Here is a 23,974-nt window from a genome sequence, read left to right as displayed (position 1 = left end):
AAATATCTGTGATAATCCATTTTACAGATAAGAAAATGGGGGCAATGATAGCTTAAGAGTTTTCCAGGGGACCCAGGCTTAATAAAAATGTAAAGCCAATGCAGGTGGTACTTTCATTGGTGTTTAGATTTGAGGCATGGGATATAGGAGCTGTCTAGGTGATGGAGACCAAAGTAGGTGGATAATTGTAATAGGAGTAGGCAGGAAAAGATGGCTAGGGAGAATTATAAAATAGGTAAAGGATTTGGAAATTGGATATATCTTAAAGAAGAGGGTAGAACAGAATTCAAATGAAAGTAACTGAGACAGCTGGGTTTCTCTTTCTGAATCTCACTCTACTGTTACTTGTTTGGCTTACCTTGTGTTTTCAGAAAATTCTGTCTCTGCTTCCCTTCTTACTGTCAGCATGGTAGGATTGCTTTGAGCTTTTTCTGTAGGATGTGAGAACAAACTTGCTGTAGTAGACATCTTTACAATGCTGGGATGAACATCTAAGCTAGACATAGTTTAGGAGAGGAACGGATTTATTTCAAGCTTACAGATCCAGGGGAAGTTTCTTTAATGGTGGAAGAAGCTGGTTCACATTCATAAATCCAAGCAGAGAGAGAAATCAGCAGCAGCCAGAAACACTGAAAGGTGCAAACACAAAATCCTGCAAGTGGGACCCCCAGAACTCAAATTCTCTTCATACCTTGGGCTGGAATTCAGATCCACCCCAAACACACCTTTGGGCTGGACCTCAGGATCCCGCCCCCAGTGACCTTGCATCTAGCCAGGTGGCTGAAGACCCAAGTTACAAGGTTTAATAGAACACCCCAATCTGTGGGTGACATACATTCAAACTACTACACTGGGCAGCAAGTGTTCTATCCTGAGTCATCTTTCCAGCCCAAAATGATTAGTTCTTTTTAGTGAGGGTAGGCCAGGTCTTTGACAAGGTGATTATCTTTGTCCATTTCAGTTGTAAACCTTTTTATTTGTTATCCTGGGATCCCAGAATTCCAGCTCTGACCAGAGTTTCTTGGAGCCATTATTGACAAGGCCCTTGCTCACCCATCTTTTTAGGCCTCAATGATGTTTCTGACATTCCATATAATTAAAGACATACATTTTTTTTTATCCTGAGTATGTATGTATATATGTGTGTGTTTGTGTGTGTGTGTGTGTATGTGTATGTGTGTGTGTGTGTGTGTGTATATATATATATATGTATATATATGTATATGTATATATATACACACACACACACATATATATATATACATATATATATATAAAATTTGTTTTTTTTGCTGAACAGTAAGACACTATAGGCTCTATGTTTTGGCTTATGACTTGATCTTTTTCCTTAACACTTATGAAGCAACTTTTTCTCACCCTTGTATATACCAAAAGTGTGGCAGGAAGGGGCTGTTGTAGAGTGTCCAGTCTCACACCATTCTTAAGACCAAGGCAGCTACCTTAGTTGTCTCAGTAGCAGTAGTAATCCTGTCATGGATTTATGTCTGTATAGTCCTTTTTTCAGTTTTTTAAAAATAATGAATATTTTCAATCTTTGTATTTTTATTAAGTAAATTAGTATATATTAACCATACAAAGGAATTAATTTTGTTGTATTTCTACACATGAACATATATTTGGTCATATTTACCTTCTCTTACCTTATTTTTTTCCCTTCCTCTATAGCCTTAAGTGACATGGCCCACCTGTTTGAGAAAGGATTTCATTATGTATACCAAGTCAGTCTAGAACTACTGCTGCAACCTCCTGAGTGCTGGGATTACAGCTATGTGTCACCATGCTTAACAGAGCTCCTTTGTCTTTCATGTCCTTTCCCTCCTGTAAATTCTACAAATTGAGAGGAAACATATGACTGTCACCTGCCTTTGTGAGATTGGCTTATTTTGCTGAATGTGATATCTCCACTTCAACCTATTTTCCTACAAATGTGATAATTTCATTCTTCTTTGTGACTGAATAGAACACTGCATTGTGAAGATATTCCAAACTTTCATTCATGCATTGATGGACATGGAGGCTGATGATATTATGTGAAAAGGTATTTCTACTTAATGCTGACATTGATTCATTTGGACTAGATGGCTACATCATGTGGTAGTTCTTTATGTATTCTGAATATTTATCTGTTGTCAGATTAATGGCTAGTAATGATTTATCTTCTGTTCTGTAGATTGTCCTTTGCCCTATTTTGGGGACTGAGCACTGACTTTAGGGAAGACTTACCTCTAGAAGTTCACTATCCAGAAGTGTACAAACTGCTTCTAGGAACAGGGCCTGAGAAGTGGGAGAGCTAACTCCTGGTATTCCCAGCCCAGGAGTGGGCTGCCTGCCTCTAGCAGCAGCCTGAGGGAAAAGAAACCGAAGAGAAGTTTAGCTTAAGCTATTAGTAAACCCACTGCTTCTGCGGTCAGTTCCATTTTGATGTTACTGCTACTGACACTTTCTGAACAGCCAAAACCCCTAACAGGTCAACCAAGTAGTACATTGTATGAGCAAAGGGTAAGGAACGTTCAACTTTGGATAATTCTGAAACATTTGTTAAAGGAAGGGATTTAGGAGTAGGACCTGTTGGACTCTGCTGGTCCAGAACACACATACACTCTGATCACAAATATAATCACATTAAGCCCCCCTGTTGTCTTCAACAGATCTGTGGGCTCTTAGTTACTGACCTTGTTGTCTTGAGTGCTATGGTCACCACTTCTTAGGCATATATGCTTGCTCTGGGTCTAGAGTCCAACCAGGCCACTGAGGAAGTTGGCCAAAGAGCACTGCTTAAGATCAGTCAGCATCTCTAAACATTGCTCGTCAATATTGTTCATCTGTGTTGTCCAGGCCAAAGCTACATCAAGACAGAGAAAGCCTTGTCACATTGCTTTAAGTTTGTAGATTTAATGGTTGTATGATTAACTACAGGGCACAAGTAACAAGTCAGGAATTCAGCATCTCATAGCAATAATGTCAGAAAAGTTATTTATAAGATCCATATGAAATATTCCCACAATTATTTCCCATAGCTCATTTCCATATTTTATTCTTATAGTTTATTTCCACAGTTTGTTCTTAAAGTTCATCCCCGTATCCCTTCATACTTTTTTCTATCATTGCTATGGTACAACTTTTTAATTTAATGTAATCCTGTTTGCCAATAATTGCTGTTATTTTCTGAGCTATTGGAGCTCTATTCTGAAAGTCATTAACTATTATTCTATCTTGAAATGTTTTCTCATTATTCTTTTCTAGTAATTTCAAAATTCTAGGGTCTTACACTAAAGTGTTAGATACATTTTGAGTTGATTTTTATACAGGTTGAGAGATAGGATTTAGTTTCAAAATTCTGTGAGTGGGTAGTTAGTATTATATGACAGTGTTATGACATTGACACTGGAGGCCAGTACTCAGGCCTGAACTGGTGGGTAAGTCATTTAGTGTCTTTAAGCCTTAGTGTACATTTGTTATATGACCATGAAGATAATATAATTTTGAAATGTTTGTGAGTTTTAAAAATTCATTTCAGATTCAACTATGGGCAAGTAGCTGCCTGAATCATATTCATGAAATTCAAATCATAGTGTTTGTTTTCTATTTTTTTTTTATTTATGGGAGATGGGGGGGGGCAAGGAGAGAGAGAATGGGTGTGTCAGGGCTTCTAGCCACTGCAAACAAATTCCAGAGGTTTGTGCTACCTTTGTGCTTCTGGCTTATGTGGGTCCTGGAGAATCAAACCTGGGTCCTCAGGCTTTGCAGGCAAAAGTGCCTTAACTGTTAAGACATCTCTCCCGCCCATGTTTTCTTTTTTTCTTTCTTTCTTTTTTTTTTTTTTTTTTTTTTTCAATGGAGGGTCTCACTCTAGCTCAGGCTGACCTGGAAATCACTATATAGCCTCAGGGTGGCCTCAAACTCTTAGCAATCCTCCTACCTCTACCTCCTGAGTGCTGGGATTAAAGGCATGCTCCACAATGCCTGGTGCATTTTCTACTTTCTTATATAGCCATACAATGCAGATAATAGTATGGAAAAATTACCAAACAGTTGTTTTAGATTTTTTTGAATAAGCCAAAATTTTATATAGAACCTGATTTCTTTGAAGTTGCTAAAGCATTATGGCCACTTTTTTCTTTCTTTTTCCTCCCTACCATTTCCAGTTTAGAATTACGATATGTGTCTTGGCTCATTTTGTATTTTTTATATGGGTAGAGGAAACAGCGTGGGATCAAGAGAAGCTTTTCTATTTGAGCCATTTTCCATATTGATGTGTCCAAAACAAAGTGTTCTTGAAGTTATATGCTATGAACTAGCCTTTTAAAGTCCTACAAGCTATAATCTCAATATTTCTATCAAGAAAAAAAGGAATTAAAAGTAACAGTTTTGGTTATTTTAATGTCACAGATACTTAGTGATCAGCAAATGTACAAAAAAATATTCAGCCTCAATTGTAATAAAAAGGAATGTCAAACAAAGTGACACCATATTATTTTTCCAACAACACTGACATTTTTAAAATGTAAAAGAAAAAGAAAAGGAGAAATGTTGTATTGGACACTTTGTACTGTTGGTAGAAGTCTAAAATAGGTAATACCCAGCTACCTTTAAAGAAATAATCAAGTGCTGTAGGAATGTTGAACTCTATGACACCCCAATTCCACTTCTGGGCTAGGGGTTTGATCAATTCAAGTCCGAAAACGTATGAAATACACTTTACTGCCATTACGAATAATAAACTATTTAGAAAAAGTTTAGGGAAAAGGTTTAGAAAAAGCACAGATTGAAAAAATGTTAAGGATCTAATATTTATAAAGTGCAATCTCTTTATACATACACACAGATACAACACTGACAAAAATACTTTAGAATGCAACATCTCTCATTGGTAAAACTGTATTTTTACTTTCTGTGTATTTTTTTCTATTTTTAAAATGCTTATGTTTATAAACCGAAAAAGCACATAATTTAAAAAATGTACTACTTTAGAACTGCTTGTACATATACATCAATATGAAAACATAATGAAAAATAGTAGAGTCAGAACTGAGTGCCATTAGTGACCTTTTTAAATTTTATTTTAGAGAGAGGGGGTGGGGAGGAGAGAGAAAATTGTTGTACTAGGGCCTTGGGCACTGCAATCAGACTCCAGACACTTTTGCCACCTAGTGGGCATGTGCAAATTTGGACTTGCCTCAACTTTGTGTATCTGATTAACATGGGATCTGGAGAGTAGAACATGGGTCATTAGGCTTTGCAGGCAAACACTTTAACTGCTAAGCCATCTCTCCAGCCCCCATCAGTGACTTTTGATAGGATGGTGGGAGTTAGTGTTGGCATCTCTTGCTGCCGTCAACTGAATCCTTTGAGGGTCCTGAGTCACCAGTGCCAAGGAATTGAGCTGAGACTGAAGCGAATTAACAGAACCAGGGGACTCCAGGTGATTTTTGCTGCTCAGGAGCTCCAAGGCAGCAGTTGCCAGAATTTTTATTAGAACAGCTTTTTGTACAGGGTTCAGGCAGAGTTTATGCAGATAACAGCTTTTACGAAACAAAGTAGATGGCAGCTTCCCTATCCCAGAAGCAGAAGACATCTTTGGCTAACTTGAGGCCATAGATGACTATTAGACCCTGTTAACAGCTGGAGAATAGACACCACAAACACTGTTCCCAGCCTTCCGGGATCAGGCACAGGAGTCCTTCTTCTCAAAACATAGTGTCAGCAGAATCACAAAGTGTTCTGCAAACAGAATGCAACAGGCTAAAAACCTCTTACATGTCCCATTCTTTTTTGTGAATTCATTAAAAACTAAGTAAGCCCCCTGGCAAATGGTGACACTAGTAATATAGGACATGAGGCATTGAAATATGCAAGGGGTGGTGAGAATAAGGAGTAGAATGGCCAAAGCAGGACCTCAAAAAGGGAATAACCAAGCAAAACACTCAAGACAAAACCAGGTATTGTCCTCATGAATCTTATTTATTTCTTGTCTAATTTGTTGGATGGCTGTTTCTGAATAATATTGTAATTGTCAGTGATATTGACACAACATATTCCTGGACATTGTTTGCATTCTAAGTGATGTTTTATCAAAAGAAACTCAATAGTAACCCAGTTCTGAAAAACTAATGTTCTGAGTTTCTTCATGTCTAGGTTGATCTCACTCAAGTCTTGGGCAGTAAGATTAGCTGTTTACTAAATACACAAGCTAATCGAGCAATTTCTTGCTGCAATCCTGTCATTATAACCAGTGCTGATAAAACAAAAGCAGCCATAATGACTATTTTGGGAATATTTGTAAGATGCAGTTCATCATCATAGTTAGCAGATGGTACATCACAGATGTGGTTATATGGGAAGCAAAGGAAAAATTATTACTAGTGAGCAAATAAACAGAAAAAATGGGCTGATGAAGCATGATAAGCAGTATTGCTGCTCAGCAAACCCCATCTTACAGGAGTCTCCTCCCAGCAGGAAGGGAGACTTAACATTCAGTGAGACAGTTTGCAGGGATAGCCAATTTACCACAGTCAATACACAAACACGGGTGTCACAGAGCAAAAGGAATAAGCAGTGTAGATTCAGCCCAGGAAATAATCTCTACCTGATGAGTGAGGTTACCTTTAGTAATATTAGTATATTCATCATGTCTAATGGATAATCCTATGAGATAATTCTATGAATAATTCCTTCACAGAGTTCTCTCTTTAATGCAAACTCCACTCATATACATGGTATTTACTGTTAATTGAATCCAAAGATTCTGATCATCCTTAGGTTCGAGATTATCTTAAAGGCAAACATATTGATATCAACAAAGGTGTAAATAGTATCTACATTAGAGCCCTTCAGTTTTGTACAATTATATAACCCAGCATCTTAAGCATAAGCTGTTTATTTATACATATACCATATTGATTATCAGTCCTCAGATTGATCAGTGACATTTCTCCATGGACCCAACATTAACCTGACAATTCCCCTCCCATCCTTATGCCCTCTAATAGAGTCCACCACCATCACTGAACAGGGGGAAAAAAAAATAGAATCAAAGCAGAAACCAAAACAACAAACTTGGGCAAACTTGTTCAACAGCTGGCAGACACACACTTTGTACCGTATGGCAGTGAATAAGAACAAGCATCATTAAGAACATAGAGTTCAGTTCTCCACTGGCACTTTTAGTCTGCTGTAAAGCCTCTTGTGTGAGTTTTTTCTTTTTTAATCTGCCCCCAGGTGGGGATCAAAGCTTGCTGTGTCCAAGGAGTACTTTCTTGTTTTGGAACCGTGATACACATTGTTTTGCAAGATATCTCCAACATCAAATTTTTGTTGTTGTCTCTTCATGTTGAAATTTCACTCCTCTCCTGCTTCTATGGATACACAAGCAAATCCCTGTTCTCATTCTTTAACATGGCCTGGGTTCCTATCATCATTCATAACGTGCTTCCACCATATAGGCTAACGGACTGTGACTGGAGACTCCTTGGTCCAGCGCCTCTGTGCAACTGAGCTTCCATCAATCACCCAAAATGTCATAATTTATAGCCTGTATGCTATAGCCAGTTGCTCTCTAGGATTATTATAATTTCTCCTTTTTGTTTTGCAAGGTATAATTTCAAAGTACGAGTTTTGCGTTCTCCAGTAGCCTGGCCTTGTGGATTGTACGGAATCCTGGTAGTATGCTGGTATGCCTTATATGCCAATCAGCAAGAAAGCGAGCAAAGCGAGTGCCAGCATAAGTGGCAGCATTACCAGTTTTAATGTTATGGGGCAGTCCTAAAATAGCAAAAGTTGTTAACATATGAGTAATTGCGTGTAATTTTTTTCCCTCTGATTGAGCAGTGGCCCAGGAAGATCCTGAAACAATATCCACTGTAACATGAATGTAAGAGTGGCGACCAAAGCTTGGGACATATGTAACATCCATCTGCCAAATGTCATTAGGTTTTAATTTCTCATGGATTAGTTCATCCTGAAAATGAAGGAGTATGAAATTGGGCACAAGAACGGCAAGTCATGACAATATCAAGGGCCTGAGTTTTCTGTCACCACCACCACTTTGTTGTTTTTTTGAGGTAGGGTCTCACTCTAGCCCAGGCTGACCTGAAGTTCATTCTGTAGTCTCAGGGTGGTCTTGAACTCACAGTGATCCTTTTACCTATGTCTCCTGAGTGCTGAGGTTAAAGGTGTGCACCATCACACTGAGCTCAAAGCCTGGGTTTTTAGTAGAGAATATTTGTGATATAAACAGGGTTTTGCAGCATGGGTGAGAATGCTATCTTTGAGCTTCTTTCACAGAGGCAAGCAATACCAATTGATCAGCTTTAATGTTGCCTTGTGGTAGCAGTCCTGGTGGGTCTGAATGGGCGTGACATATTGGGTTCGTTCTTTGACAAAAATAACCGTGAGATAGGATTAGGATGTTTGGTATAATAGCAACGGTTTCTAGTAACAGTAAAGAGGAAGCACCATATTGGGAATCTGTGACCAAATTAAGTGATGAAGTATGTGATTAACTGATTAAGTATGCATATTATTTATTAACAGGTTTATAGCAAATAATTTATTTGGTTGAGCTTAAGTATGAGCTGTATGAGTTTGTATAGTAGGGCCAGTAGCAGACTTTTCCCATTATAACCCTCTAAAATTTAATTAGGCTTTTATAGGATTATTAAGAGAAACCACACCTAATTGATTTATCTCATTATCAGTTGACAGCAAAGTAAGTATATTGGTATAATCTAGCAAAAACTTAACCATCTTATTATTGAAAATCTACAGAGAAACATCCTTAGCACAAAAACTTAGAATTAAACATTTTAGTATGAATATTTAAAGTTTTAAAAGTATTTCCCCTTATTATTTATGTCATCAACATCTCTCTATAATTGTATAATTGTACTTGAAGAAAAATGACAACCAGTCTGGTTTTGTAATATTTACGAGCATACATATACAGGCTATGTTACCTGTTACTTTGAGAACAGATTTTATGAAATTTAATTTAAAATGTAAAACATTTTTATTTTCAAACGCTAGGGGATAATATAAGGCTTGTTTAACCCATTCTCCAGTGTCAGGCTGAGGAGCAACCAGCAGCTCTCAAAGGAATACTCCCCTATCTGTGGCCTTGGGCCTAGCCACTCCCAGGTTCTGCCAGCAGCTCCCTGTCTCTCCTCTTTACTGGGGAGTGTGCTTGGAAGTGGGTGTGTTTCGGGGGTTGCTCCAGCCTTGAAGCCTCTGGGCTGACACTGGCTGAACTGTTCTAGGGAGAGTTTTGAAATTTTTCTTAGCGTTCTAGGACAGCTCCCTGACCTTGTTGTTTCAATTTTTTTTTTTTCTTTTTAGGAGCAGAAGAATCTTGTCTATGTTCTTAATTACTTTCCAAGTTCCCTCTGAAGGTCATTTGACATTAGTTGGCGATCCTAATTTATAGAATGTCATTAATTTCCCTGGTGTTACTATTGTAATCTTGTGAATGTTTTATATTGAGAAAGATTTAAGATAAAATTTACTATTTTTTAAATTTATGTGATTATTATAAGTCAATATTAGCTATCAGTAGTATATAGACTACATGTATATGTGTGTATGTATGTGTGTGTGTATGTGTGTATGTATACACACACACACACACACATACTCCTAGTCACAAAGACCAAATAAATTTTATTGCTTATAAATTTGTTGTCAATTTAAAATTAAATTATTATTATTATTATCTAAATAACACTTAAATAATTTGTTCCCCCAAACAAGGCAGGTTAACATCTCGGCATTCTTGTTATAAAATATTTTTCAGTGGTAGTCTATATATCTCCATAGGCAAATATTCATTAAAATATGTTACTTATCCAAGGAGGGTAGAAAACAGAAGTAAGTCATTGTAACAGTTTTTGGATTTTTTAGCCTTTAGAAGTAATCTGGATTAACAACAGTATTTTTCTATATGATCCTTTACCTGTAAATCAACTTGATATTATATAAGTATACACACAGGTAGTGTGTGTGTTATATGTATATGTAGATATACATATATACATGCATATATACATATACATACAGACACATACATACATGTACATATATACATGACCATCTTTATTATACCTAATTTGGCCCACTCAGATTCTGAATGCCACAGTTTTCAGGAATTGAATGTTTTGAAATCTCCATTGTCAAAGAGACTTCAAAGGGCTAGAGAGATGGCCTACCAGTTATGGCACTTGTCTGCAAACTCACAGGACCCAGGTCCAATTCCCTTGGACCCACAAAAGCCAAATGCATAATGTCTGCAGCAGCTAGAGGTCCTGGCATGCCCTTGCTCACTTTTTCTCTCTTTCTCTGCTTCTCTCAAATAAATAAATAAATAATATATTTTAAAAGGCATTTAACATAAAAATCCCCACAAACTTATAAAATAAAGACTTTACATTGGTTACTTGTATATCAGTACTGAAAAAATCCATTGTAATCAATCTAATTAAACCTTTAATGTACATTAGAGTTTTTTTTTTTTTTTTTTTTTTTTTTTTGAGGTAGGGTCTCACTTCCAGGCTGACCTGGAATTAACTCTGTAGTCTCAGGGTGGCCTTGAACTCATGGCAATCCTCCTACCTCTGCCTCCTGAGTGCTGGGATTAAAGGCGTGTGCCACCACGCCCAGCTTATTAGAGGTATTTTACATTTTTTAATTTTTAAAAAAATTAATGAGAGGGAGAAAAAGCGAGAGAGAGTTCGCTCACCAGGGCCTCCAGCCACTGCAGTTGAACTACAGGCATGCGTGCCACCTCATGCGTATGTGCAGCCTTGCACATTTGAGTCTATGGCCATTGAAAAATTAAGTACAATTATTGTAAAACCTGTTTTGGAAGGAGATCATCAAAATTTATGCATCTAATATTATTTTTACAGCCTGATGAAACTTTTATCTAAAGACCCTAATGAATATTTTATCACCCAAACAAGTAACACTTACGATTTCATGAGACGTATAGTAAATACAAAGATAATATTTTTACAGGTTTTAAAAACTTAGGACTAAAGTTTTTAAGTATGTACTTATAAGGCTTCTTAATATGTCATTAAGACATTTACATTCACATACATTCACACTTCAAGTTGATATACCAAAAATATAATGAAAAATTAAAGTGGCCACAAATTTCATATATATTTAGAATCCTATGTTATCATGTTTCCCTTTAAAACACAAGACAAATGTGTTCATTATATATTTTTTCCTTATCCTTTTGCTGCAGATATTTAGCTTGAATATTGGTTCCTCTGCTTTTAAGACATTATTTTTTTTTCAAGTTTGAATATGGTGTTCCCTGTCCCTTTGATTGGACCTGCCCATATTTTACATCTGACTCTAAACTGTGCTGTCCTCCTCGTTTCCTCATTTCTTACTGTGTGGTGGTTATTACTGGGGTTGTGTTCTCAAGATGTAATTCTTTGAAGTTCCCCCTTAAGTCTCTAGGTCCAGTGCTGAGGAATATTATTTTTTAATCTGTTGGCTTAAAACTTGTGATTTTACCATGGAGCGCTTACAGGGGGCTTGGAATTTACCATTGTCCTCAGAGTTAGAAGCTCCAAGAAGGACATGGTGGGCAGAGGGCAGGTCATTCTCCTCACAATTACTTTAACTTCTGCAGTGCTTATGAGACCCTTAAGGTCTCTGGCTACCAATGGGGTACCAGTTTTTAATGGCTGGAGAGCTAAAGTAATAAGACTGCTCAAAGACCAAATATTTAGAGGAATAATTTCTCCTCTCTGGTAAGCTTGTCTACAAGATTTTAAAACTTCTTTCCATTGTTGCATTACCAGGATACCCTGCGGAGGTAGCCAGTGACAGTGCTTACTATATAGTCAGAGAATTTGTAAAAACTTTTTTCTTCCCCCTGCCCCTGATGCTTTTAGCACCCTCCCTTTTGTTCTGGACTAGACTCATGGTTATCCTGGTCTACTGGACTGGGTTCCTTACACTCTACCAGAATCATGTTCCTTTTAGGTGTTCCTTGGTGGATCCACTGTGCCTAGGTGGGGTGCCACCCTGTTAGTGTTTCCTACTGGCACCAACTGAACATATTGAAGGTTCTGAGTCCTAGTGCCATGGAATTGAGTTGACACTGGGGCAAGTCAACAGAACCAGGGGACTCCAGACAATTTTTGCTACACAGGAGCCCCAGGTAGCAGCTGGCAGAATTTTTATTAGAACAGCTCTGTGTACAGGGTTCATGTAGAGTTTATGTAGACAACAGCTTATATAAAACAGAGTAGATAGCAGTTTTCCTATCCCAGAAGCAGGAGATATCTTGGGCCAACTTGAGGCCATTGATGAATGTTAGACCTCCCTAAAAGCTGGAGAATAGACAGCACAAACACTGTTCCCAGCATTCTGTGATCAGGCACAGGAGTCCTTCTTCTCAAAACATAGTGTCAGCAGAATCATACGGTGTTCAACAAGCAGAATGCAACAGGTTGAAACCCAGTTGGTAGTTATGATTTTATTTCTTACATGCATGTGTGTGTTTGGTGGTGGGATGTGTAAGCATGTGTGTGTAAGCATGCACGTGTGAAAGCCTCAGACACATTTTCTTTGCAATAAGGCCTGTCGTTGAGCCTGGAGCTCACAAGTTCTGCTAGACCAGCCAGCCAGCCAGATCGTCCTGTCTCTGTTCCTGACACTAGGATTACAGGCACACACTACTGTCGCCATGCTTGGCGTTTACATGAGGACTTAAGGTTCCAAACTCAGGTCTTCATGTTTGCACAGCAGAGACTTGCCTATGTGTCCTATCTCCAGCCTGGGTTGTTCTTTTTAATACATATGTTTAGCATGCTTCTATTAAGAACATCTTTTCCATTCATAAGAATAAATGTAGACAAATACTTGTAAGTCTATGTCACATTATTTGAATGGAGGAAATAGTGTCTGGTTATTCTCTCCTGCTGACTGTGGTCCATCCTAAAAATGATGAGAATGTTAACATTGATGGTATATTTTCTGTATCCTTATAGATATTCCTGAAATTCCAGAAAGTATCTCATTCTGTAAAGCACTACAGATAGCTGACTTCAGCGGAAACCCACTGACTAGGTAACCTTTCTACTTGTATTTCTATTTATAGTGCTAATGATAGCATTTTTGTGAGCCAAGGAAAGGATACAACCAGGTTATCCATTTTGGAGGGGGTACCTTTATCTTTATTAAGAATAGTTGGCTTTTCTAAATATTTATTTGTAAATAAAAAAGCAGTGTAAGACACACTGTGCTTTTGATGAAAACATGGTAAGCAGGATGGGGCCACTAAGGAGTATACAAAATAGGAGTTAAGGAGTGTATTTCTGAAGCAATATGGAGAATTGTCATAGTTTATGAAATCCCACTTGATCACTCACATTTTACGGGGTTAAGACTAAGTTCAGTACTCCCAGATAACCTACAGTATAATTATTGAGGGAGTCTTGTTTTCCTTTTGAACCTAGAGCCTCGTACATATTAGGCATATACTCTTACTCTACGTACCCAGCTTGAGAAAACTTTCTGGATTTATTTTTTCCATTCCAGTTAATGAAATATTTTTGTAATCTCAACTTTTTTCTAACTTTTCATTAAAAAGAAAAACACAGGGCTGGAGTGATGGTTTAGGGTGTGAGGCGCTTGCCTGCAAAATCAAATAACCCAGGTTCATTTCCCCAGGACCGATGTTAGCCAGATGCACAAGATGACACATGTGTCTAAATTCATTTGCAGTGGCTAGAAGTCTCTGGTGTGCCCATTCACACTCTTTATCTGCCTTTCTTTCTCTCAAATAAATAAAAAAGAAAAGAAAAAACACAATTTTAATATAATGCCATTATTTATTTTATTTTATTTATTTATCTATTTATCTATTTATTTATTTATTTATTTATTAGATACAGAGGGACAGAGGGAGAGTGGGGAGAGAGAATGGGCACACCAGGGCCTCTAGCCACTGCAAACGAACTCAAGATGCATGCGCCACGACGTGCATCTGGCTAACATGGGACTTGGAGAATTGAACCTGGGTCCTTAGGCTTTTCAGGCAAGTGCCTTAACTGCTAAGCTATCTCTCTAGCCCTATTTATTTTATTTTATTTATTTATTATTATTATTTTTTAAATCATTTTATTTATTTATTTGAGAGTGACAGAGAAAGAGAGAGAGAGAGAGAAAATGGGCGTGCCAGGGCCTCCAGCCACTACAAATAAGCTCCAGATGTGTGTGCCCCCTTGTGCATCTGGCTAACATGGGTCCTGGGGAATCGAGCCTCGAACCGGGGTCCTTAGGTTTCACAGGCAAGCCCGTAACTGCTAAGCCATCTCCCCAGCCCTTATTTATTTTATTTTAAATAAGCCATTATTTCCTTACATTTCCGATAGCTATGGGGATTTTTTTGAGTTTGTAGCCATAGATAAAGCCAACTGCCACTGTTTCAATACTTGTACCAGCTCTGCCCTCTAGTAGTTCACAGAACTGCCTCGGAATGGCTGAGTGGCTTTGCTCAGCCTCCCCGTGGCCCCTGACTTAGCTGAGAGTCCTCTGACACCAACCTCCAGGTGTCTGTCACCGGATCAGTGAATTGGAGCCACCTGGCAGTGCAGAGGCAGTTCTGCCTTAGTGCTGGGTGGATGAAGCTTTTCTTTTCCGCTTACAAATGTTGTATATTTAGGAAGTCAAGACAATTATACCACAATGAAAGGTAATCTCAGAGAGGTTATTTCAAGTAGAATGTAGAAGTCTTTATGCTTAGTGCAGCTACTTATAAATTAACTTTTTTTAATTGTTGTTCTAGGTTGCCTGAGAGCTTTCCTGAACTACAGAATTTAACATGTCTTTCTGTAAATGACATCTCACTGCAGTCTCTACCTGAAAATATTGGCAAGTAAGTTTTCACTGAAGTTTTTTGTATGTCATGGTAAATAGATATTGCCCTTAGCTGCAGCCTTCTTCCCTTTACAGCTCTTACTTCCCACTCAGAAAACTATGTGTTCGTTCTTCAGTATCATCTTCAAGAAAAATTAGTGGTAGGAGGCTTACTGAGAGCTCCAGGTCAGCCTGGCCTGGAGAGAGACCCTGCATTTTAAAGAAAGAAAGAGAGAGAGAGAGAAAGAAAAAGGAAGGAAGGAAGACAAAAAGAAAGAGAAGATTATAATCTGCTTTTTGTTGGTGTCCCCAATTAGTTGCCTTAACGTTTTAATGGTTGTAAAGTATGCTGCTACTTATTAGTAAGAAACCTAAATTGCTTGAAAGTACTTCATAAACTGATAGATTTCAAAGTAGTAGTTAGTTTGAGTAGCTAATTTACTTACTAATGGCCAGTAAATCTGTTTGAAACTATCAGTTAGTAATTTTAAACTGTACTGGGATTATAGTCAGTCAAAGACTCCCCTGAAAACTCCAGGAATGTTCTCCTACCCAGAAGTTGTGCCTAGCAATGTCTATAAACTATAGCCATGGGAGAGCAGCAGTAGAATTGAGAGAGGGATGGGGTTACCCATTAATACATTGCTGGCTCGGTTTATGGAAAACTTAGACATGAAGCTTATACCAAGAAATAGAATCCTTTGGAGACAATATATGCTGGTACCAAAATCTTTTGTTGTTTGTTACCACAAACAAATTGGATTATCTCAGCAGACTGTTTTCATTTCTCCAGGACACGGAGTAAGTTAGTTAATTCAGGGGCTACATTGAACTACTCACAATGAAAGCCCTACTTACCTGGTCTAACTTGGTAGAACAGTATTCCCTGAAATCATAAATGATGTCCCTACTGTTACGTACATTCTCAGGAAGACAACAACAACCAAAAAACTTCTTTGAGAACTGTAGTGAGCAGTTGAGCTCAATCACCCAACCAGTCTGTTAAAAAAGGTTCTTCAGGGCTGGGGAGATGGCTTAGTGGTTAAGTCACTTGCCTGCAAAGCCTAAGGACCCAGGTTTGATTTCCTAGGACCCACATTAGCCATATTCACAAGGGGACACATGTGTCTGGAGTTCCTCTGCAGTGGCTGGAAGCCCTAGAGTGCCCATTCTCTCTCTTTCTCTCTTCCTCTTCCTCTGTCTCTCTGTCATGTAAATAAATAAGTATATAATATTTTAAGAAAAAGTTTCTTCAGAGGGCCACAGGAGTTTTTAAAACATGCTTTCCTCCTGTTATTTTATCCAGAGAGTTGATGTTTGTCTGAGATGCACACTGGTGTTTTAATGTTATGACAGTACATTTGCTGATTTAAGTGTGTGCCTTTGACTCTCAGGAAGGGAAAGAAATGTCCTCCTAACATAAACTCTTGAGTTGCAAAGCAATCAACAATATTCTGCTGTGAAGTTCATATGTTTTACCTTTGTGGTATCAAGCTTCATCTATTTATAACTTTAAAATCTTTAAAGATAGTAGCCATTTCAACACTCAAGTTGACCCTGCCCTTCTGCTGTTCCTCAAAGTCCCTGTGTACGCCCTCCTGGTTAACCTTAGCTGCAGCTGCCTCCATGTTCATCCCTCCTTGCCTGCCTGCCTGCCTGCCTGCCTGCCTGCCTGCCTGCCTGCCTTCCTTCCTTCCTTCCTTCCTTCCTTCCTTCCTTCCTTCCTTCCTTCCTTCCTTCTCCATCCATCCATCCATCCATCCTTCCTTCCCTCCTTCCCTCCCCCCCCTCCCCTTTTTTTGAGGTAGGGTCTCTCTGTAGCCCAGGCTGACCTGGAATTCACTATGTAGTCTGAAGGTAGCCTCCAACTCATGGTGATCTTTCTACCTCTGCCTTCCATGTGTTGGGATTAAAGGCATATGCCACCACACCCAGCTTCAATATCTTTCTTTTTTTTTTTTTAAGACTTTTTATTTATATTTGAGAGAGTTACAGAGAGAAAGAGGCAGATAAAGAGAAGGAGAATGGGCATGCCAGGGCCTTCAGCTGTTGCAGATGAACTCCAGATGCATGCACCACCTTGTGCATCTGGTTTACATGGGTCCTGGGGAATTGAACCAGGGTTCTTTGGCTTTGCAGGCAAGCACCTTAACCATTAAGCCACCTCTCCAGCACCCTGTTACAAATATTTCTTATTCCATATTATCTATTAATATTTGTATCTTTTTGTCTATGTTTAGGATTTCTTGTGTGTCTGCACTTGCTGTCAGTCAGATGAGATTTTCATATTCAGGATGATATGACAAAAGTTAATTTAAGGGCAGAGAGTTTTGTTTTGGTTTTAGACTTGATCAGTCAGATGAGATTGGGCGTATTCAGGATGATAAGACAGATAATTTCTGTTAATTTAAGGGCAGCGTGTTTTGTTCTGGCTTCAGACTTGTTCAGTTTATTTTACTATTACAGAATAATGTATTCTGATGCTTTCCAAAAGAAAATGCCACTTCCAACTTTAATTTTGACAATGCTTATTGGGCCAGTTTGTGAAATCAAATGAGAAATAGTTCCTTATTTGTGGTTGCTAATAATTTTGTCACTGTGGCAAGAAACACTAGGATATGTTTGTGTTATATTTACTAAATGCCTAGATAATAATGCCTCTTCTGTTAGTGCAAAGAGGCTTAGAAACAACCGGAGAGTATATTCCCTAGGGAAGACTTAGCACTGCAGGCATCCCTATCCATGCTAGAGAGGCACTTAACAGAATTGGAATAGTGAACTATTGAGAATGTCTGATGGGTACATAAACATACTATATTTTAAACAGATCATTATTGGACACTATGAGCTGTACTCAGGGGAGAGGGTTCAGTTTCTAAGATTCTCAAATGATTTCTTTTGTAAATTAACAAAAATTAAAAATTTACATAATTCAGGCTAGGCATGGTGGCTCATGCCTTTAATCCCAGCACTTGGGAGACAGATGTAGGAGGATCACCATGAGTTCAAGGCCCCCCCTGAGATTACATAGTGAATTCCAGGTAAACCTGGGCTAGAGTGAGGCCCTACCTCAAGAAAACCAAAGAACAGTTTACACAATTTCCTCCAACCACCCTCTTTTGTGTTCCCTTAAGTACCTTAACTGGTGAGCTATCTCTCCAGCCCTCCCCCATACACTCTTTATCCGTGGTTTTAAGGTTTATAGGCCCAGAATATTGTAGGATTTTTCTCATTCTTATAATTTCTACCAATCATAAAATTCCTTAAATTTCACAGTTTTGCCTGGCTCTTGTACTCTTTATGGTCTGATTTCCCATCCTCACTCCTTTCAGTATATGAGTGCATCTTTCAGATGCTTTCTGAATCCATAAAATCCTCAGTCAGAGGTTAGCATTATATGATCTGTGTAATGAATCCATTTGCAAAGGGTGGAGAAGGTTGTCTGAAGGCACACCACCAACTGTTCCAAGGAAGTTTCCGTTGATCTTAGTAGCCTGCAGCTAAGGGGGTTACTAAAGGAACATAACATAAAAGATGTTATTGTTTTAATCATTTTATCAAAAGCTTTGTGTTAGATATAGCACAAGGATGGGAAGGACTACCTTAGTTTAGCCTCCACAGTCCACATTCTCTATTGGCCATCCTACCTCATCCATCTGGGATGCCATTATGGGACAATCATGTATTGCCTTACCTATGATAGACAGACTGAAACTTAAAGTGACCTGCCCCAGGTCCAAGAGTGAGCTGGCCATGCTTTTGCCTGCTGCACCTGTTGGATCTGCCTCTTGAGCTGCCTTCCAGGTTGGATAGGCTCCAGCCCAGTGCTGTGGCTGGGGACACCACCACCACCATCCACTCAGAGGCTGTCCAAAGGGCCGGAGGCTGGGCAATTTCCAACCTCTTTATAGTAATTTTCAGGAGAAAAATGTACACAGGTTACTTGGGCAGGGGGAGGTGATAAGTGCCTGCCTCCTCCTGGAACAAGTATGTATGTATGTATGTGTGTGTGTTTGTGTGTGTGTGTATATATATATATATATATATATATGTATGTATGTATGTATGTATATATACATATATATATGTATGCATGATGTATGTATGTATGTATGTATGTATATAATTTATTTGAGAGAGAGAAAAAAATGGGTGTGCCAGGGTCTTCAGCCACTACCAATGAACTCTGCATGCATGCATTATCTTGTTCATCTGGGTACTAGGGAATAGAACCTGGGTCCTTAGGCTTCATAGGCAAGTGCCTTAACTGCTAAGCCATTTCTCTAACACCAAGTTTAGTCTTTTCTACTTGTACCATTTTATCATTTATTCCTTCCCTGAGTTTCTATTTAGGCTACATAGCTGCCCAGAGGCACATAAGCACCGAGTTTGACTGTCAGTTTCTTTCCTGGGCACTCTGGATAGACACGATTCTTATTCATCCTTTCTTAATTTCTTTAGAAATTTCTTCATGAATCCAATCTTCATGACAGTTAAGTCATTACAATCTTCCAGGGTCTCTCCTGCCTTCTAAAGATCACGTCATGAAAGTCACTACAGTCCCATGCCAATCCTGAGGTCCTTGATAAATTGAATTCTTTGTTAACTGTCCTGTAAGTTCTTTGGTGTTTCTTCTTGACCATTTCCTTCAGCAGTGCCTGTGTTTCCTCCTGTCAGTTATAACCGGTGATCATCTGGCAAGCCAGTACATCAGAGATAAATTTCCCCAGTATTGTCTCAAGTTATCTAGCTTTTATCTCAAGGAGGGAATAGGTAATTTATATTATTTAGTTTTTTCATTTCTATGGCTCTGATGCCATCCTCCCCCATGTCTCACACACTAACATAAGACATACTGTGAGAAGCTCTTCCATTGCTTGTTTAAAAAAGTCTTTCTCAATTCAGGCACTTCAGTGGCAGAATATTTTCTAATTGTCATAGTTTCTTTAATTGGGCCATTATTAAAACCTCAGTCTATATGCTGAATCATAGGTTTTCCCTTCCCCCGTATGTGGGGAATCGCCTGCCAAATCTACCTCATTCTCTCCCTCTTCATTCTGATTTCTCCTGTGAGTCCCAGGTTTTGAGATCTTATAATTATGAAGTCTCACACAAGAGATCTTTCCAACAAAATTGTCTTTGAGCTGCTCCACAGGGTGGAAACTCCAGGTGGAGAATCACACAGCCCAGAGGGGTACTGGATTTTTATTAGGAAAAAGTACATCTGCTCATATTCAGGGTTGTAAATTAATAGCAACAGCTAATTAAGGAACTTAAAATACAGCTCAAGGAAGGCCTACCTACTCCCAGAGTTGTGGGCAAGAGGTATGTGAGTAATTAGGGAGTTTAAACAGAGTACACCTGCAAATTATTTCTAAAAGCCAATCACCAAAGGAGTTACAAATGAATCTGTACTTGTACGTAAAGAGAAGACAGGAAGGAATTACAGTTAAGTTTGCTGGATCTGTATACAGGTGGTTGGGGGTGGGGAGGGCCATCAGGAAAATTAGTGTGTCGGTCTTTTCAAGCAGGTCAGAATGACAGAATATATGATGATAGCATATATGATTTATGAAATAGGGTTATTGCCACCATGCCAGAAAGTCAGGTTAAAAGTTCAACTTTGAATCCCAATACTAAGAGTGTCTACTTAGCACATGTCTAATTTGTACTCTTTCCCCTATGCTCCCACTTCTAGGAAATGGCATGTCAGCACCTCCATTCCATTCTCATCACCCCCCCCATGTTTCTTGAAGACTATAGCATCTGCATGATGTTCTTCTTTGTAACTTTCATTTCTTACTCCCCTCCCACTGAATCCCTTACTCTTCCCAACTAGTAGTTCCTCTTCTGGTCTTGTGGATGTAGCAGTTACCTTCCTATTGCTGACAGAAAACCCCATCAGAAGCAGCTTTATGGAAGGAGCGGCAAGATTTCTGGCTTGCAGTTTTGAGGTAGAAAAAGCAATACAAGAACAGACAGCCTGGTGTCTGTCTCCTTACAACAGCAGGGAGGAGGAGTGAACCCTGAATACCCGGTGAGCCCATCCCCAGTGACACACCTGTAGCGAGGCAAGGCTCTGCTTCCCAGTGCCTCCACCATCTAGGGATTAAGCATGAGGCTTAATCACAAACACAAGGCAGTACTGGACGTTCTACATTCAAATTACCACAGTGGTTTCGTTTTCGGTTTTTTATTTTGTTTTGTTTTTGTTTATTCTTTGTATGTTGTTGTGTTTTATGACCCAGTGAATTTAGGTTGCTTATAGGAGCATGGATATGGGGGTATTTTCCAGAGCATGGGCAACTACACCACTGATGACATTTCCCCCTCAGCTAGCAACATTAACTGCCAGCAGCTCTTTAGGAGAGCATGGAACCTCATGAGGCCCTCTCCTTTTCATGATGTAATGTTATCTGACCCAACCTTGTACAGGTCTTTTGGTTGTTTTGAAGTAGGGTCTCACTGTAGACTAGGCCAACCTAGAATTTATACCATAACTCCAGGTTGGCCTCTAACTCATGCTGATCCTCCTGTCTCAGCCTCTTTGAGTGCTGGGATTAAATATGTGTGTCACCATGCCAAACTTGGTCAGGTATTATGCAGGTAATTTACCACAGTTGTTTGAGTTTTTTTTTAATGTTTTTTTTTTTTATTTATATATTAATTGAGAGAAAGAAGCAGAGAAAGAGAGAGAGGCAGATAGAGAATGGGCACACAAGGGTCTTCCAGCCACTGCAAAGGAACTTCAGATGCATGCGCCAACTTGTGCATCTGGCTTCCTTAGGTCCTGGGGAATCAAACTGAGGTCCTTTGGCTTTGCAGGCAAGCGCCTTAATCACTAAGTAATTTCTTCAGCCCTGCTTTGAGTTTTATAAACATATTTTAAGATTGTTTTATCTTCGGTAGATTTTTTTCAATCTCATGTATATTTTCAATGTACATAGTATATTATTGGCAAATAGCACATCCATGCATTTTACAATAAATGTAAGGATATGAAGATATAATCTTAATTGTGTAGAAATCACCATTTGTATAGAATGTTTGAGAGTCAGTTAAACTGTGCCAGGGCTTCTCAGACACTGCTTTCCCAAGTCCCCAGGGGTTCCATTGAGATCTCCAGGTCATTGTGGAAAATGAGAACCAGTGCTCTCTTGTGTGGTCTCTGTTGGTCTTGTTCATGCCAGTGTACCCCTACTAAATGTAATACTTTGTTTTTAGGAAGTCTGCCACAAATATTTTTCTAGTTAAATTTGGAGACCACAGTTTCAATGGCAACGATTGTTTATTGTAGCAGCATGCATTGTGGAGCTTTACTGTGATGTAGATCCTCGTTTTCACTAAACAAAAAAGCCTTTCATGGAAATGGATTTTAAAAAGTTTCACCTTCACTTTTGACAAACTGGCTGAGGTATTTCCTTATTCGGTGATTGAAATTCTGCCATGTTTTTGGTCAGATCTTCCCTAATGCCTGGACAAAGTGAAATGGATCCCATGCTTGCAGGCTTCTTGACCTACCTTTTACTCTCAATACAGTAAACACTTCAGTCATTTGTCTCTATCTGTGTGCAGAAGACTCAGTGTTCAGTTGTATGACTATAATTAGTGTATTTGCCTAGGTCACTTTGTACTCTGATAAAAACGGGGATCTTTGTTTGGTCACTTCTGTTTGTGTTTGCACATAACCTAGTACTGTCCTTATATACTAACCAAATGACAGTACACAGGATTACCGCCTTCATTTGCTTGCTTTCAGCTCAGTATGACATCATGGGTAATCAAGTCAGAGTTCTGGAAGCTCTGTGCCAGAACTGTGTTAACCTATTCCTATACAGTCCCCTTTTGAATTTGAAGCCACAGACCCTCTGTTATGGTTAAATTATGTTGATTAGATTAGGAATCTAGAGACACACCTCTTGAGCGGGTCTGCGAGGTTTCTTTCAGGAAGGATGAACAAGGGAGGAAGTCTTCCTCTAGAGCAGGTGGTCCTTTCACTGGTGGGCTATCTACAAAGAAGCTCCTAGAGCACAGCCCTTTCCCCCACTGCCATTGGTACTAACTGATGAGTTCTTTTTATTTGGCTGCCCCCACTGTTCACTCATGTGCGTCCACCTTCTATGACTATCCTTCATGGGTATTGGAACCAAGTTTCCTCAGCCTTCCAGCATGGTCTGAAGACCAGCAGCTCGCCAGAAATGTTCATGGTCTTCAGTGTCGGATTGCTACTGCTGAGGCATCCATCCAATGGACTGAGAGGTTCTTAGATGCTCAAGCCTGTAGATAATTACTGTTGGACTGCCTTTACGATAATCTAGTAACTCTCCTTTATAATGCAACTTAATCCTATTTACTTGTTTCTCTAGAGAACCCTCAGTTTCTTTAAAATGTAGTTATGAAGAAATAACTATATAAGTAAAATATTTTAAAGGAAATAACTAAAAATAAAGCTTCCATTACTATAAAGCTTAATGAAGAATAACTATTAATATTGCTTAATTTTTCTGCTATAAGGAACTCTTAAAGAAGTTATTGTTAGGGTAAAAAAAACCTGCCTAAAATAGTAGTAAGTTCCTTTCTTTTTAATAACATTTCTGACATTTATCATGGGTACTTTTCTGCCTGTGTTGCCAAAAAGCTTTAGAGCTAATTCTGATGTGTAGTGGGAGCAGCTGTATAAGCATCTTTGTCATGAAGGGAAGTAGGGAATGGAGCGAGTTACTGCTGCAGCTAGTGAGACAGGTTCTACCCCTGGTCTGTATGTTCTGTCTATACAACACTTTTGCTCATAATGCTAGGTAGCATGTGCCATTAGTTTCCTCTGAAAAATAGGGATTAGTAACCCACCCATGGTTGTATTGCCTGGTGAGTAGTAGAATTGACTTGTGAAATTAATTTCTTCCTTACAGATAGTATATTTTCTATATTGCATGCTTCTCACAATGAATACATTAGCTTCTTCCTCCCTTTGGTGGCCTTTCTAATTCATGGACTGTTTGCTGTGTTTGCAATTTTTTGCATGTGTGGTGAGTGTGTACATGTATGGAGGCCAGAGGACAACCTCAGCCATGCTGTC

The 23,974-nt window shown here is 38.9% G+C and overlaps 1 protein-coding gene across 1 annotated transcript in view; it reads left to right on the top strand.

Annotated features, from left to right (window-relative positions):
* The window catches only part of Lrrc1 (leucine rich repeat containing 1), a 158,707-nt gene that overhangs the window by 87,401 nt on the left and 47,332 nt on the right, over positions 1–23,974 (top strand). Inside the window, exons 3-4 of the mRNA XM_004668186.2 lie at positions 13,029–13,107; positions 14,828–14,917. Coding sequence (XP_004668243.2) covers positions 13,029–13,107; positions 14,828–14,917 — 169 coding nt within the window. The remainder of the gene's footprint in view (positions 1–13,028; positions 13,108–14,827; positions 14,918–23,974) is intronic.

Source organism: Jaculus jaculus, chromosome 8 (genome assembly GCF_020740685.1).
Source record: "Jaculus jaculus isolate mJacJac1 chromosome 8, mJacJac1.mat.Y.cur, whole genome shotgun sequence".
NCBI classification, from domain to species: Eukaryota; Metazoa; Chordata; class Mammalia; order Rodentia; family Dipodidae; genus Jaculus; species Jaculus jaculus.
The sequence above is the reverse complement of the archived record's forward strand: the minus strand, read 5'-3'. Positions and strand labels throughout refer to the sequence as shown.